At 42.2% G+C, this 13,815-nt stretch overlaps 2 protein-coding genes across 4 annotated transcripts in view; one reads left to right on the plus strand and one right to left on the minus strand.

Moving 5' to 3' along the window:
• The first annotated feature begins 1,154 nt into the window (after nt 1–1,154).
• LOC124376769 (uncharacterized protein DDB_G0290685-like) lies at nt 1,155–8,494 on the plus strand. 3 transcript variants are annotated; one of them, XM_046836038.1, is made up of 3 exons: nt 1,155–1,232; nt 5,062–5,811; nt 7,598–8,494. In XM_046836038.1, the coding sequence occupies exons 2-3, from the start codon at nt 5,094–5,096 to the stop codon at nt 8,095–8,097; spliced, it is 1,218 nt and encodes a 405-aa protein (XP_046691994.1). In that variant the 5' UTR covers nt 1,155–1,232; nt 5,062–5,093; the 3' UTR covers nt 8,098–8,494. The 3 variants fall into 3 exon arrangements, with proteins under 3 accessions (XP_046691994.1, XP_046691995.1, XP_046691993.1); XM_046836039.1 differs by lacking the exon at nt 1,155–1,232 and having other exon boundaries at nt 4,425–5,811; nt 7,598–7,834; nt 7,943–8,494; XM_046836037.1 differs by lacking the exon at nt 1,155–1,232 and having other exon boundaries at nt 4,425–5,811; nt 7,598–8,493.
• Nucleotides 8,495–10,026: 1,532 nt separating this feature from the next.
• The window catches only part of kcnk5b (potassium channel, subfamily K, member 5b), a 51,058-nt gene continuing 47,269 nt past the window's right edge, over nt 10,027–13,815 (minus strand). Inside the window, exon 5 of the mRNA XM_046836036.1 lies at nt 10,027–11,023. Within this exon, the coding sequence (XP_046691992.1) occupies nt 10,299–11,023 (725 nt within the window). The 3' untranslated portion in view covers nt 10,027–10,298. The remainder of the gene's footprint in view (nt 11,024–13,815) is intronic.

Below are 13,815 nucleotides of genomic sequence, written 5' to 3' on the forward strand. Positions count from 1 at the left end.
ATAACACCTCCAGAAATCATTGTGTGTGAACACAGTTCTTAATGATATCCACAAATGCAGGTTAAATCTCTATCATGCACAGAAGAAGGCATGTGTGAACATGAACACCACCATCCTCTCTGGGCCAAAGCTCATTTAAAATGTACTGAATATTTTAATCTCCTCTCAGAGCACAGTTAAAAGTGATAGTTATTAAAGTGATGGTTCACCCCCAAAAATCTGACAGAAAAAAAATCTGTCACACGAAAAATCTGTCACACGTATGTTGTTCCAAACATATGAGTTTTTTTTGTTCTGTTTGAAAGAAACTGAAATAAACTCATACAGATTTTAATTACCATGGCAGAAACTAGTGCCCTCTCCAGTCTTTCTATTGTTCAGCGATCAGACTGACGTGATCCTGCTGGCCGTAATTAAAGGTACTGCTAGTCGTATCTGCCCGTTGCCCTGTGCTACACGTGACACTGTTTTTTAAAACGTGTTCAATTCAAGTGTGGAATTTTTAAGTGGCCATTGTCTCAAAGGAGCTTTACAGAGATAAAGTGGGAATTAAAGGAATGTATAAAGTTCATTGGTTATAAAGTATGAAAACAGCCATGAAATTCTAAATGACTTTATATTATTATTTCCTCAGTTTAAACATTTGATATGTTTTGTTGAGAATAAAATATGGGTTTATGAGATTTGTATTGTGTTTTAATTTATATATTACAGTGACAGAATTTTATTTCCACTGTTCTCATTGCAGTGCATTTTGCTGTTTGTGGTCAGAACTTTTAGCTTGAGACCTTTTAGTGACACCAAACAGGTCTTATTAACCCTTATTTAACTATTAGCATATTAGCATGTTAGCATGATCAACATGGTTAGAAGAGGATAATGGAACAGGAGGGTGGTGGTGTGTGTGTGCGTGTGTGTAGAGTATAGAACTGTATCAGGTTAAACATATCAATTATTAAAACACACATGCACACACACACACACACACACACACTCACAGAGACGGAACTGGGACAAATGAGTTCCACACTCACCTCTACAACCATGTAACTGTACGAGTGTTTTACATCTGAAAAATGCAGGACAGGATATAAAGATACAGAAGAACCCGGTGTGTGTGTGTGTATGTATGTGTGTGTGTGTGTGTGTGTAGAGAGAGAGAGAGAGAGAGAGAGAGAGAGAGAGAGCCAAGACGTGAACAAAGCAGTGTTGAGGTGAGATGCAGCACTGAGGTTTGTTTTTCTTTACTATATCTGTGTGTATTTGTGTGTGTGTGTGTGTGTGTGTGTGTGTTTGTATATATGTTTGCATGTGTGTGTGTGTGTGTGTGTATGTGTGTGTGTGTGTGTGTGTGTGTGTGTGTGTGTGTGTGTCTTTACTGTACACACTAAACCTGCCCAGGTTATTAGGGGTGTAACGGTACACGTATTCCGGGCTTTCGGTTCAGTACACACACATGTACCGGATCAGAATCAGAATCGGGTTTGTTGACACACACAAGAAATTTTGTTCCAGCTGTTGTTGATTCTAAAATGTACAGACATAAAAAAACACTGTATATTTAACTTAAACTATAGAAGACAAAACAGACAAATGTGAGTATTAAATAGAACACAATATACAGAGTGTATGACAGATCAGTAATGTACAGAAAGTGTGATAGTGCATAGTAGTGCAAATAACAGCATTATAAGGTCAACTCAACACAACTCACCTCAACACAACTCAACTCACCTCAACACAACTCACCTCACCTCAACACAACTCAGCTCACCTCAACTCAACTCAACACAACTCACCTCAACACAACTCAACTCACCTCAACACAACTCAACTCACCTCAACACAACTCAGCTCACCTCAACTCAACTCAACACAACTCAACTCACCTCAACACAACTCAACTCAACACAACTCACTCACCTCAACACAACTCAGCTCACCTCAACTCAACTCAACACAACTCAACACCTCAACACAACTCAACTCACCTCAACACACTCAACTCACCTCACCTCAACACAACTCAACTAACCTTAAACACAACTCAACTCAACACAACTCAGCTCACCTCAACACAACTCAACTCACCTCAACACAACTCAACTCACCTTAACACAACTCAACTAAACTCACCTCAACTCAACTAACCTTAAACACAACCCAACTCACCTCAACACAACTCAACTTACCTCAACACAACTCAACTCAACTCACCTCAACTCAACTAACCTTAAACACAACCCAACTCACCTCAACACAACTCAACTTACCTCAACACAACTCAACTCACTCACCTCAACACAACTCAACTCACCTCACCACAACTCAACTCAACTCAACTAACCTTAAACACAACCAACTCACCTCAACTCACCTCAACACAACTCAACTCACCTCAACACAACTCAGCTCACCTCAACTCACCTCAACTCACCTCAACACAACTCAACTCAACTCAACTCAACTCAACTCAACTCAACTAACCTTAAACACAACTCAACTCACCTCAACACAACTCAACTCACCTCAACACAACTCAACTCACCTCAACACAACTCAACTAACCACAACTCAACTCACCTCAACACAACTTACTCACCTCAACACAACTCAACTCACCTCAACACAACTCAACTCACCTCAACACAACACAACTCACCTCAACACAACACAACACAAATCACCTCAACTCACCTCAACACAACTCACCTCAACTCAACTCAACACAACACAACACAACACAACTCAACTCAACTCAACTCAACTCAACTCAACTCACCTCAACACAACTCAAGCTTTATTGTCATTCTTCCACATACACAGTATGCAAAATAATGAAATGCTGTTACTGGGCAAACACAGTGCATGAAAGTAAAACAGCAAGAGTAACATTAAACATAAATAAATAAAGATACGAGGCAGATGTGATAGATATGAGGCAGATGTGATAGATATGAGGGTGGGATGTAGGTAATATAAGAACAGAGTTAAATAAAGTGTGAGTGCACAGTCAGAGTGACTGTGTGCATATGTGTGTGTGTGTGTGTGTGCGCAATGTGCAGTGGTTATGTTTAACAGAATGAGCAGATGTCTATAGTGAACAGTCCATGAGTGAAGATATGCTACAGTGCCCAATGTGCATTTTAATGCAAGAGGTTACTTTAGAACTTTAGTAAAATATACAGCAGTAACAGTGTGTGGAACATATGGGGATGAAGTGATTACTGACTGTTTATAATGCAGTACTTCTAGATATGCAGCAGGGAATATCATTAAGGTCAGTTGTTAATGAGGCTGATTGTCTGAGGAAATAAACTGTTCCTTTGTATGCAGTTTTGGTGAATGAAGTTCTGTAGCGCCACCAGAAGGGAGGAGCTGAAAGATGTTGTGTCCAGGGTGCGAAGGGTCACTAGTGATATTTCCTGCCTGGTTTCTGGTTCTTGTATTGTACAAGTCTTTGAGAGTGGGCAGGGGAGCACCAATGATTTTGACCTCCTGCTCATACGCAGAATCGTTGCCGTTTTGAATGAGTCCAATGAGTGTAGTATCAACTGCAAATTTCAGGAGTTGAACAGTTTGGTCACTTTATGTGCAGTTGTTAGTATAGAGGGAGAATAGCAGTGTGGAAAGGACACATCCCTGAGGAGCACCAGTGCTGACTGTCCGAATACCGGAGGTAACCTCTCCCAGTCTTACCTGTTGTTTCCTGCCTGTTAGGAAGCTGGAGATCCATTGACACATGGCAGGGGGTATAGTGAGCTTTAGGAGTTTAAAATGGAGAATTTCCAGAATTATTGTATTAAAAGCTGAACTGAAGTTGACAAACAGAATCCAGGCACATGTTCCTGAGCAGTCAAGGTGTTGCAGAATGTAGTGCAGCCCCATGTTGACTGCGTCATCCACCGATCTCTTTGCTTAGTAGGGAAACTGTAGGGGATCCAGCAGATGTTCTGTTCTGTGTATGCTGAAATAAGTAGAACCTTTAAGTAGATCATAGCCTTAGAAATTAAATATAAAATGTAAAACACACACTATAATATGCTAATATACTCAGTATGACTCCATATAAAAGCTACACTTTCTACGCACAGACCGGTGTAAATGTTTAATGTGCCACTTGGTTGTCTTTGACATAGCCATCACTGTGTTAAAGGAAAAAAAATATTTAGTCTGCAATTACTTTTTATATTGAATATTGGTCATTCTGTGAGACATCAATTATGAAATTGGCAAATAAAAAGTTTTAAGTAAAAAAAAGTTTATTTTTTTATAAGTTTATATATATATATTTTTTTTACAGCAGTTTTATTTTGTGGGTGTTTTAATACTGAATATACAGAAAGGTATAAAATATTATTTTATATATTATTATAAATAAAAAGCAGCCATTTAATTTACAATTGTTTAAAAAATGTAAACTGTTGATGTTCACAAATGTTAATAATAATAAACTGAGATAAAAATAATTACAAAATAAAATAAAAAATAAGGTAAATAAAAAATTACAAGCAATTTTATGTTTTGTATTTCTTCCCGTGATAACTGTTACACCCGTACCTGTTAGTGAACTGATGTGGTGCACATGCTGCTATAGGCTGTGTGTGTGTGTGTGTGTGTGTGTGTGTGTGTGTGTGTGTGTGTGTGTGTGTGTAAATCTGTTTAAATGCTGAAATGTTTAGTGCATTTGTTTCTATATGTTTATTCGACAGGTTTCTTCACTACAGCACTCGTGATCTCAAACTTTACAGATATTTCCTTCTTCCTGTTCTGTTGTAAAATGTTTTAAGGTTCCTTCATAAACCTCTCAGCTTTTACATGTTATTAAGATTTTGCTAGCATTTCACTCACCTCATAGAATATGTAAAATAGCATTACAATGATCACATAACTGAACATAGTGTTAACCACCCAGTTCTTTACCCAGTTCTTCACCCAGTTCTTCACCCAGTTCTTTACCCAGTTCTTCACCCATTTCTTCACCCAGTTCCTCACCCAGTTCTTTACTCATTTCTTTACCCAGTTCAGGGTTGAGTTATAACATGATGGTTTCTTTATCAGGAAGGAAGAGGAAACACAAAAACACTGAGTCAATGGCATTCTTCAAAAGTTTCCAGGAGAGCCTGTCTTCTGTGTCGGTCTCTTCCATCCTTGACTCTGTGTCCAGCACTGTCTCAAACACGGTGGATGGCGTGAGGACGGCGGTGAGTGATGTCACATACACAGTGAGTGATCAGCTGACGGAGCAGGTCAACACCATCATAAACAAGAAGCAGGGAGAAGATGAGGACAAGGGGAAAGGGGAGGAGGGCAAGGCGTCCTCTGAAAACGACTCAGATGGCAGGATGGGAGCAGGAGGACGAGTAAACTCAAAGAGACAAGCTTATGCAGACGAGGAGGAAGAGAGGCGCGAGAAAGAGAAGCAGGAGCAGGAGAGGAAGAATGAGGAGGAGCAGTGGGAATGGTGTCATGCTCCATCCAAAGGCTGGTACCGCAAACGCAGAGACCCAAACCAGAAAGACACCAGTGCAGAAAGACCGGCAGAGAGACAAGAGAATAAAAACCAGAGGACAGGAACGAGTGAACAGCTGTCCTCCTCTAACTTACAGGAAGTGACAGCTGTAAAGATGGAAAATAATGATGGAGGACAGAAGGACACAAATACCAAAGCTGAGACAGAAAAATGTCCAAACTCCAACAACAACCAGACAAATGGACACATCAAAGATGGAGATACAGAAAATGGACATGCCCAAGACAGAGACAGGAATGAATCAGACTCCACATCTGCTTTGCTTACCCAAAACACTGGTATCTATCTATCTATCTATCTATCTATCTATCTATCTATCTATCTATCTATCTATCTATCTATCTATCTATCTATCTATCTATCTATCTATCTATCTATCTGTCTGTCTGTCTGTCTGTCTAACTTGTGTCTACTTGTGTTAATGTACAGTGCTTGCAAAAGTTGTATGCAGGTGTAGAAAAGTGGTGTCAATTGAAATTGAGACGATTTTAAAAATGTTTATTTATTTTTGTCAATTAACCGAATGGAAAGTAAATGAACAGATGAGAATCCAAATCACAAAAGTATTTGGCGTGTTTAGCTGTTAGTTTTTACACTTGCAAAGTCACAAAATCCAGGACTTTGAATGATCAGAATCAGGTGTGTGATAAACCAATTCTACTCAGCAGGTTCTGATGATCATCAATTTCATCTGTAGATTGAAACCCAGTGATGAAGTGAAACAAAAACAGTTGTGTAGGAGCTTCAAACTGGGTGAGGAACCAAACTCTGCTACTAAGGTGAGGTTGTGAAAGACACTTTTATATCACAGGTCCTACACCATTTGAAGACTGAGCACAGAAACAAGACACAAGGGAGGTCTACTACATCAGCATGGTCGTTTACAGATGCTTTGATCCCCCAAGGAATCTTAATGCAGTATATGAAAGACACATCATGCCATCAGCAAAGAACTGGAGGAAAGTAGTGGGACCCAGATATACTCAGCTACTCATGAAAAAGTGACCTTCATGGAAGAATTGCAGCCAAAAGTCCAAGGCTCTAACATGGAAATGAGGCTCGGTGATGAATGCAGAGGAACTGGGGGCAAGAAAATGGCAGCAGGAGCTCTGGACTGATGAGTGAAATATTTGCTGTAGCAGGAAGCAGGATGTTTGCTGAAGGTCTGGACAGTGGTACAATAATGAGTGTTTGCAGAAAACAGTGAAGCACGGTGGCGGTTTGAGCTGCATTTCTGTAGATGGGGTTGGAGATGTGGTCTGGATTAATAGTCCTCAATGATGAAAAATACAGCCAGATACTTCTCCATCATGCAGCATAAAATTATTAGAAATTCAAATTAGAATACAAGCATGAAATTTACGAAAATAACAGAGGAGTAAAAATCGACAAGCAAAGAGAAAATTTCATCCCAATGTTTACTGCTGTTATTTTCTTAGATTTAAAGGAAATAAAAAATAGTTTAAAGTAAACAAAGAATTTTACACATGTACAAGAAACGAAGGTATAAGATTTCATACCTTCTGTATAAGTTGAATGACAGGTGTCTCGTCCAATGATCAGTAAGTGTTTCATTCACACACAATACCTCCCTTTTCCGCTTTGTCGGAATTGTTCTTTTGTTTTCTGATTTGTTGGTGTTTTTTAATTTGTTCATTTGTTTTCTGATTTGTTAATGTGTCACTTCTCAGCCACCGTAGGTCATTCACACAAATACTTACTTTGAGAGATTTTAAGAAAAGTACAGGCTTTTGCAAGAAATCCAAAGTGTTGTGTTGTTTGTACACATTGTTTAGAGAAGTTACTGCTCTCAAAACAATACTTACTGCTTTACAAATATTAAGAATGATTTGAGAAACGCTCCAAAGCATCTGAGGGAAAAGTGTGTTTACTTGTCTGTGTGTGTCTCAGCCAACACTAGCTTTATATTTATCTGTGTTCTTGCCTACCTCAAATTCTGTCCAAGCCTCTGTCTGTCTCTATCTTCATCTAACTGTCTGTCCACCTGTCTGTCTCTCTCACACTGTAGATGATTAAATGATCAGTTCCTCTTTGCTTCTGTAGGGGGTAAAGCTGCTGAAGGAGGAGCTGCTAAAAGTGGAGCTTCAGGGGAAGGAGATGCTGCGGGTGGAGCTGCAGAGGTTGAAGCTTCAGCGGGAGGGGCTGCGGAGGGTGGAGCTACTGGGGGTGGAGCTTCAGGGGGAGTAGCTGCTGGTGGAGAAGCTGCTGGGGGTGGAGCTGTACAGAGTGGTGATGTGGAGAGACAGTTACCGGAGGCAGAGGATGGGGAAAGTGCAGAAGGTGCGACAGGTGACACTACTATTTTAAATACATTTCATATTGCAGAGTTACCATTACCCCATGTTCGTGCTAATGCTAAATGTAATGCTAGCTTCCTGCTTTTCCCAGGCAGCAGAAGGTCAAGAGGCTCAAGTGACCTGAAGTACCAGCAGGAAGAGGAAAGAGCCACAGGGATAGAGGGTCATTTAGAGGTCACTGAGGACAAGAAGGATGCAGAGCACTCCATTAACAAAAGCCGCTTTCGACGCTGTACTCTCCTTTGAGGCTCCACCCAGTCGCCAGCCTGTTTAATCATGTACCATGTGACAAAATCCTACCTTCACTGATAGAGAGAAGATCTCCCCAATACGGGATTATGATCAGAGATCGGTGGAGTGAAGAGACGACGATGAGGATCATGTTTAAAAACCACACTTAAAAGTCACTTTTGACATAGGTGATGAGACTGATGTGGATGAAACAAAAAATCAAAGTGCGAATTCTTTTCCTGTTTCAAACTCCAGCAGAGTTCAGCGGTGAAGATGTTCTTCCATCAGTAGATGAGGTCCTGCATGTAAAAGTAAAGATAAACAGCATGTCATTCACTGATAATGGAATAAAATATATAAACATTACATTGATTTTCTCTCTTTTTCATTCATATTTTAATGTTAAAATTCAGTTTGTTTATTTGTTTTGAGCTTTGAGTCAGTGTAGCAGACTGATGATATTAACTACATTAATGGGATGAACATCATCCAGAGGCAGACCAGGACGAAGTGGGAAGATCCGCAGAGGGAAGAGGGGCAGGAACAGTGATCACTGGAACCTCAGAATCATGTTTAACTACAGAGCGAGGGAGAAAGAGAGAGAAAGAGCGAGAGAGAGGGTTAGGGGTTAGGGTTAAGTCTCCACCGACTTCTTTATCAGGGACAAACTTACACTAGTAAAGAACATCTTTTTTATTTTTATCTCCACATTATCTGTCTAAAGCTGCTCTGAGACAATGTTCATTATTAAAAGTTCAATACAAATAAACATGAAATTGATTTGGAATTGAAATTATATCTGCTGCCTCTTGGTGAAATTATTCATAAACATGGGATTCGCTTCCATTGCTATGCTGATGACACACAGCTGTATATTTCAGCAAAGCCAGATGAGAGAGATCAGCTTAACAATGTTGAGGAGTGTGTAAAGGACATTAGACAGTGGATGCTTGATAACTTTCTTCTGCTCAACTCAGATAAGACAGAAGTACTTTTACTAGGACCACATGCAGCTAGAAGTAAACTTTCCGATTACGTAGCATCTCTGGATGGTGTTTCTGTTTCAGCATGTACGGCTGTCAAAGACCTTGGTGTGATTATTGACCCGAGTCTTTCCTTTGAGTCTCACGTGAATAATATCACCAGGATCGCCTTCTTTCACCTTAGAAATATTGCTAAGATTAGAAATATGATGTCGTTACAGGATGCAGAAAAACTAGTTGATGCTTTTGTTACATCTAGATAAGACTACTGTAACGCTTTACTGTCTGGGTGTTGGAGTAAGTGCAGAAATAAGCTTCAGTTAGTTCAGAATGCAGCAGCAAGGGTCCTCACTAGATCTAGAAAATATGACCACATCACCCTGTTTTAATCATCTACACTGCTCCCAATTACATCTCACACTGATTATAAAATACTACTACTGACGATAAAGCACTTAACGCTCTCACGCTGCAGTATCTGAGTGAACTTCTGTACCAGTATGATCCTCCACGCCTACTTAGATCAAAAGGTGCAGGCTATTTGTTGGTACCTCAAATAATGAAGACTCCAGCAGGGGGCAGATCTTTCTCTTATAAACCCCACAGTTATGGAACAACCTTCCAATCAGTGTTCGGGACTCAGACACAGTCTCAGTGTTCAAGTCGAGGCTGAACACATATTTATTTAGTGGAGTCTTTAGTCAGTAGGTGTTTGTGAGGTAAAGGAGCAGATCTGGAGGGATCATGGATATGGAGTGTTTGGTGAACTGGGATATTTGGATGCTGTCGTCTCCTCACTCTCACACGTTCACTCAGGTTTGTTGATGGTGGTGTGGTGGGTCGTCTCTTATCCTGTCACAATGTCACCCTGCAGCAGTGAGAAGATTCAGCTACAGAGGTCTGAATGAAGTGAACGCTGTATCCTGTGTGTTTAAGTCTCTCTGAGTAACAACACATTCTGTTTACTTCTCAGGCTTTATTTTCAAAAAGGTAGAAAATGACATTTATTTACAGTTTTCTTATTTGAAACAAGTCTTATCTGAAACAAGTCACACACACACACACACACACACACACACACACAATAAATTTTTTTTACAGAAACCAGTCATTCATTACCCAACTTATAACATTGTAGGTCTCCAAGGCTCCAGCTAATCACCAGGTTCTTGTCAGGTGAGCCTAACTGTGTGCTGTATCGTGGTGAAGGATGTTGAAGGAGGTCTCAGTTCCTCACCCTGGTCCTTCTCCTCTCTCTAATAAATCCTCGTTTACTCTGGTCACGGAGAACCTTGAGGTTTCTTCCTTGGTTCCTGAGTCACTGTTGTCAAAGCTAAACCTGAAGCTGGGTATCTGAACAGGTTGCTGGCCACTTTTTCTCGAGTCCCACACTAAACTTCCTGCTCTCTTCAGAACTTCCTTTTCCACCTGCTTTTCCTTGCCCAGCTCTGGATCTTGGCTTGGCTCCTCCTGAAGGGATCTGCACTCATCCAGATCTCCAGTGGAACCTCTGGCTCTGGAGATGACCATGTAGACATTGTCTCCAATGCTGAATCTACGTTTCTGTCTTGGCGACTGGTCCAGAGGCACCAGCACCTGTTTGAGGAGGTCGCTGCAGCTCTTGGAGCGTGTGAGCTCCTCCTCCTGCTGCTTCTTCTTCTTCTCGGCTGTACCAATGGCCCGGATCACGTCGCTATAGTCTTCACCTTTCTCTGACATGAACTTGAAGATATCCACGATGCTGGGTGCATGAGGCAGAGCTGCATTGTGCATCTGCTCCAGCTGTGCAGGAGAAAGCTTGTGACGCATCTGTCTGCGCTTCTTCAAGACTTTATGGGCCTCCACAACCATGTTAACATTCCAGCTGAAGAACAGAGAAAGCCATGCCAAGCCCATGTAGATCCACAACTCCACACAGAACCGGTATGGAGCCTTGTAGTTCCGCCTCGTGTTCACACCTGGAACAGGCAAAAACATCCACATTAAGCCTACATCACGCATGTCCATATCACGCATGTCTACATCTTGAGCACACCACGTCTTCACTACATCACGTGTTCGTCATAACATCACGTCTACACAATGATTACATCACATCTGCATTGAGTCTACAACACGACCACGTGTGTATATATATCCCTATCGAGAACACACACTCCTAAAAATCAGCTGTACCTTTTCCTCCAGTGACCAGGAGGGGCTTCAGCCAGTCAGCACGTAATAACTGCAACTGACTGACTGACTGACCCACACACACACACACCTGTACACACACACACCTGTACACACAGACCTCTTCATACACACCTGTACACACAGACCTCTTACACACCTGTACACACAGACCTCTTCATACACACCTGTACACACAGACCTCTTCATACACACCTGCACACAGACCTCTTCACACACACACCTGTACACACAGACCTCTTCACACACACACCTGTACACACAGACCTCCTCATACACACCTGTACACACAGACCTCTTCACACACACACCTGTACACACAGACCTCTTCATACACACCTGTACACAGACCTCTTCATACACACCTGTACACACAGACCTCTTCACACACCTGTACACACAGACCTCTTCATACACACCTGTACACACACACACACACACAGACCTCTTCTACACACCTGTACACACAGACCTCTTCGTACACACCTGTACACACACCTGTACACACACCTGTACACACACAGACCTCTTCATACACACCTGTACACACAGACCTCTTCACACACACACACACACCTGTACACACACACACCTGTACACACAGACCTCTTCATACACACCTGTACACACAGACCTCTTCATACACACACGTACACACAGACCTCTTCACACACACCTGTACACACAGACCTCTTCACACACACGTACACACACACCTGTACACAGACCTCTTCATACACACCTGTACACACAGACCTCTTCTATACACACCTGTACACACACACACACCTCTTCATACACACCTGTACACACAGACCTCTTCATACACACCCGTACACACAGACCTCTTCATACACACCTGTACACACAGACCTCTTCATACACACCTGTACACAGACCTCTTCATACACACCTGTACACACAGACCTCTTCATACACACCTGTACACAGACCTCTTCATACACACCTGTACACAGACCTCTTCACACACACCTGTACACACAGACCTCTTCATACACACCTGTACACACAGACCTCTTCATACACACCTGTACACACAGACCTCTTCATACACACCTGTACACACAGACCTCTTCATACACACCTGTACACACAGACCTCTTACACACCTGTACACACAGACCTCCTCATACACACACCTGTACACACAGACCTCCTCATACACACCTGTACACAGACCTCTTCAGACACACCTGTACAGACCTCTTCACACACCTGTACACAGACCTCTTCATACACACCTGTACACACACACCTGTACACACAGACCTCTTCGTACACACCTGTACACACAGACCTCTTCGTACACACACGTACACACAGACCTCTTCGTACACACCTGTACACACAGACCTCTTCATACACACCTGTACACACAGACCTCTTCACACACACCTGTACACAGACCTCTTCATACACACACCTGTACACACAGACCTCTTCATACACACCTGTACACACAGACCTCTTCATACACACCTGTACACACAGACCTCTTCACACACACCTGTACACACAGACCTCTTCATACACACCTGTACACACACACCTGTACACACAGACCTCTTCATACACACCTGTACACACAGACCTCTTCATACACACGTACACACAGACCTCTTCATACACACCTGCACACACAGACCTCTTCATACACACACCTGTACACAGACCTCTTCATACACCTGTACACACAGACCTCTTCATACACACCTGTACACAGACCTCTTCACACCTGTACACAGACCTCTTCACACCTGTACACACAGACCTCTTCTTACACACCTGTACACAGACCTCTTCACACACCTGTACACACAGACCTCTTCATACACACCTGTACACAGACCTCTTCATACACACATGTACACACAGACCTCTTCATACACACACGTACACACAGACCTCTTCATACACACCTGTACACACAGACCTCTTCATACACACCTGTACACACAGACCTCTTCATACACACCTGTACACACAGACCTCTTCACACACCTGTACACAGACCTCTTCACACACACCTGTACACACAGACCTCTTCACACACCTGTACACACCTGTACACAGACCTCTTACACACACCTGTACACACAGACCTCTTCATACACACACACACACACACACCTGTACACACAGACCTCTTCATACACACCTGTACACACAGACCTCTTCACACACACCTGTACACACAGACCTCTTCACACACACCTGTACACACAGACCTCTTCACACACCTGTACACAGACCTCTTCATACACACCTGTACACACAGACCTCTTCACACACACCTGTACACAGACCTCTTCACACACACCTGTACACACACACACACACACAGACCTCTTACACACACCTGTACACACAGACCTCTTCGTACACACCTGTACACACAGACCTCTTCACACACGTACACAGACCTCTTGTACACACAGACCTCTTCATACACACCTGTACACACAGACCTCTTCATACACACCTGTACACACACACCTCTTCATACACACACACACAGACCTCTTCATACACACCT

The sequence above is a fragment of the Silurus meridionalis genome, chromosome 23 (genome assembly GCF_014805685.1).
Source record: "Silurus meridionalis isolate SWU-2019-XX chromosome 23, ASM1480568v1, whole genome shotgun sequence".
Classification (NCBI taxonomy): Eukaryota; Metazoa; Chordata; class Actinopteri; order Siluriformes; family Siluridae; genus Silurus; species Silurus meridionalis.

Coding starts and splice junctions, on each gene's coding strand:
- LOC124376769 (XM_046836037.1), top strand. CDS start 5,043: ATGATGGTTTCTTTATCAGGAAGGAAGAGGAAACACAAAAACACTGAG. Junction 5,812..7,597: donor TTTGCTTACCCAAAACACTG/GTATCTATCTAT, acceptor TTGCTTCTGTAG/GGGGTAAAGCTGCTGAAGGA.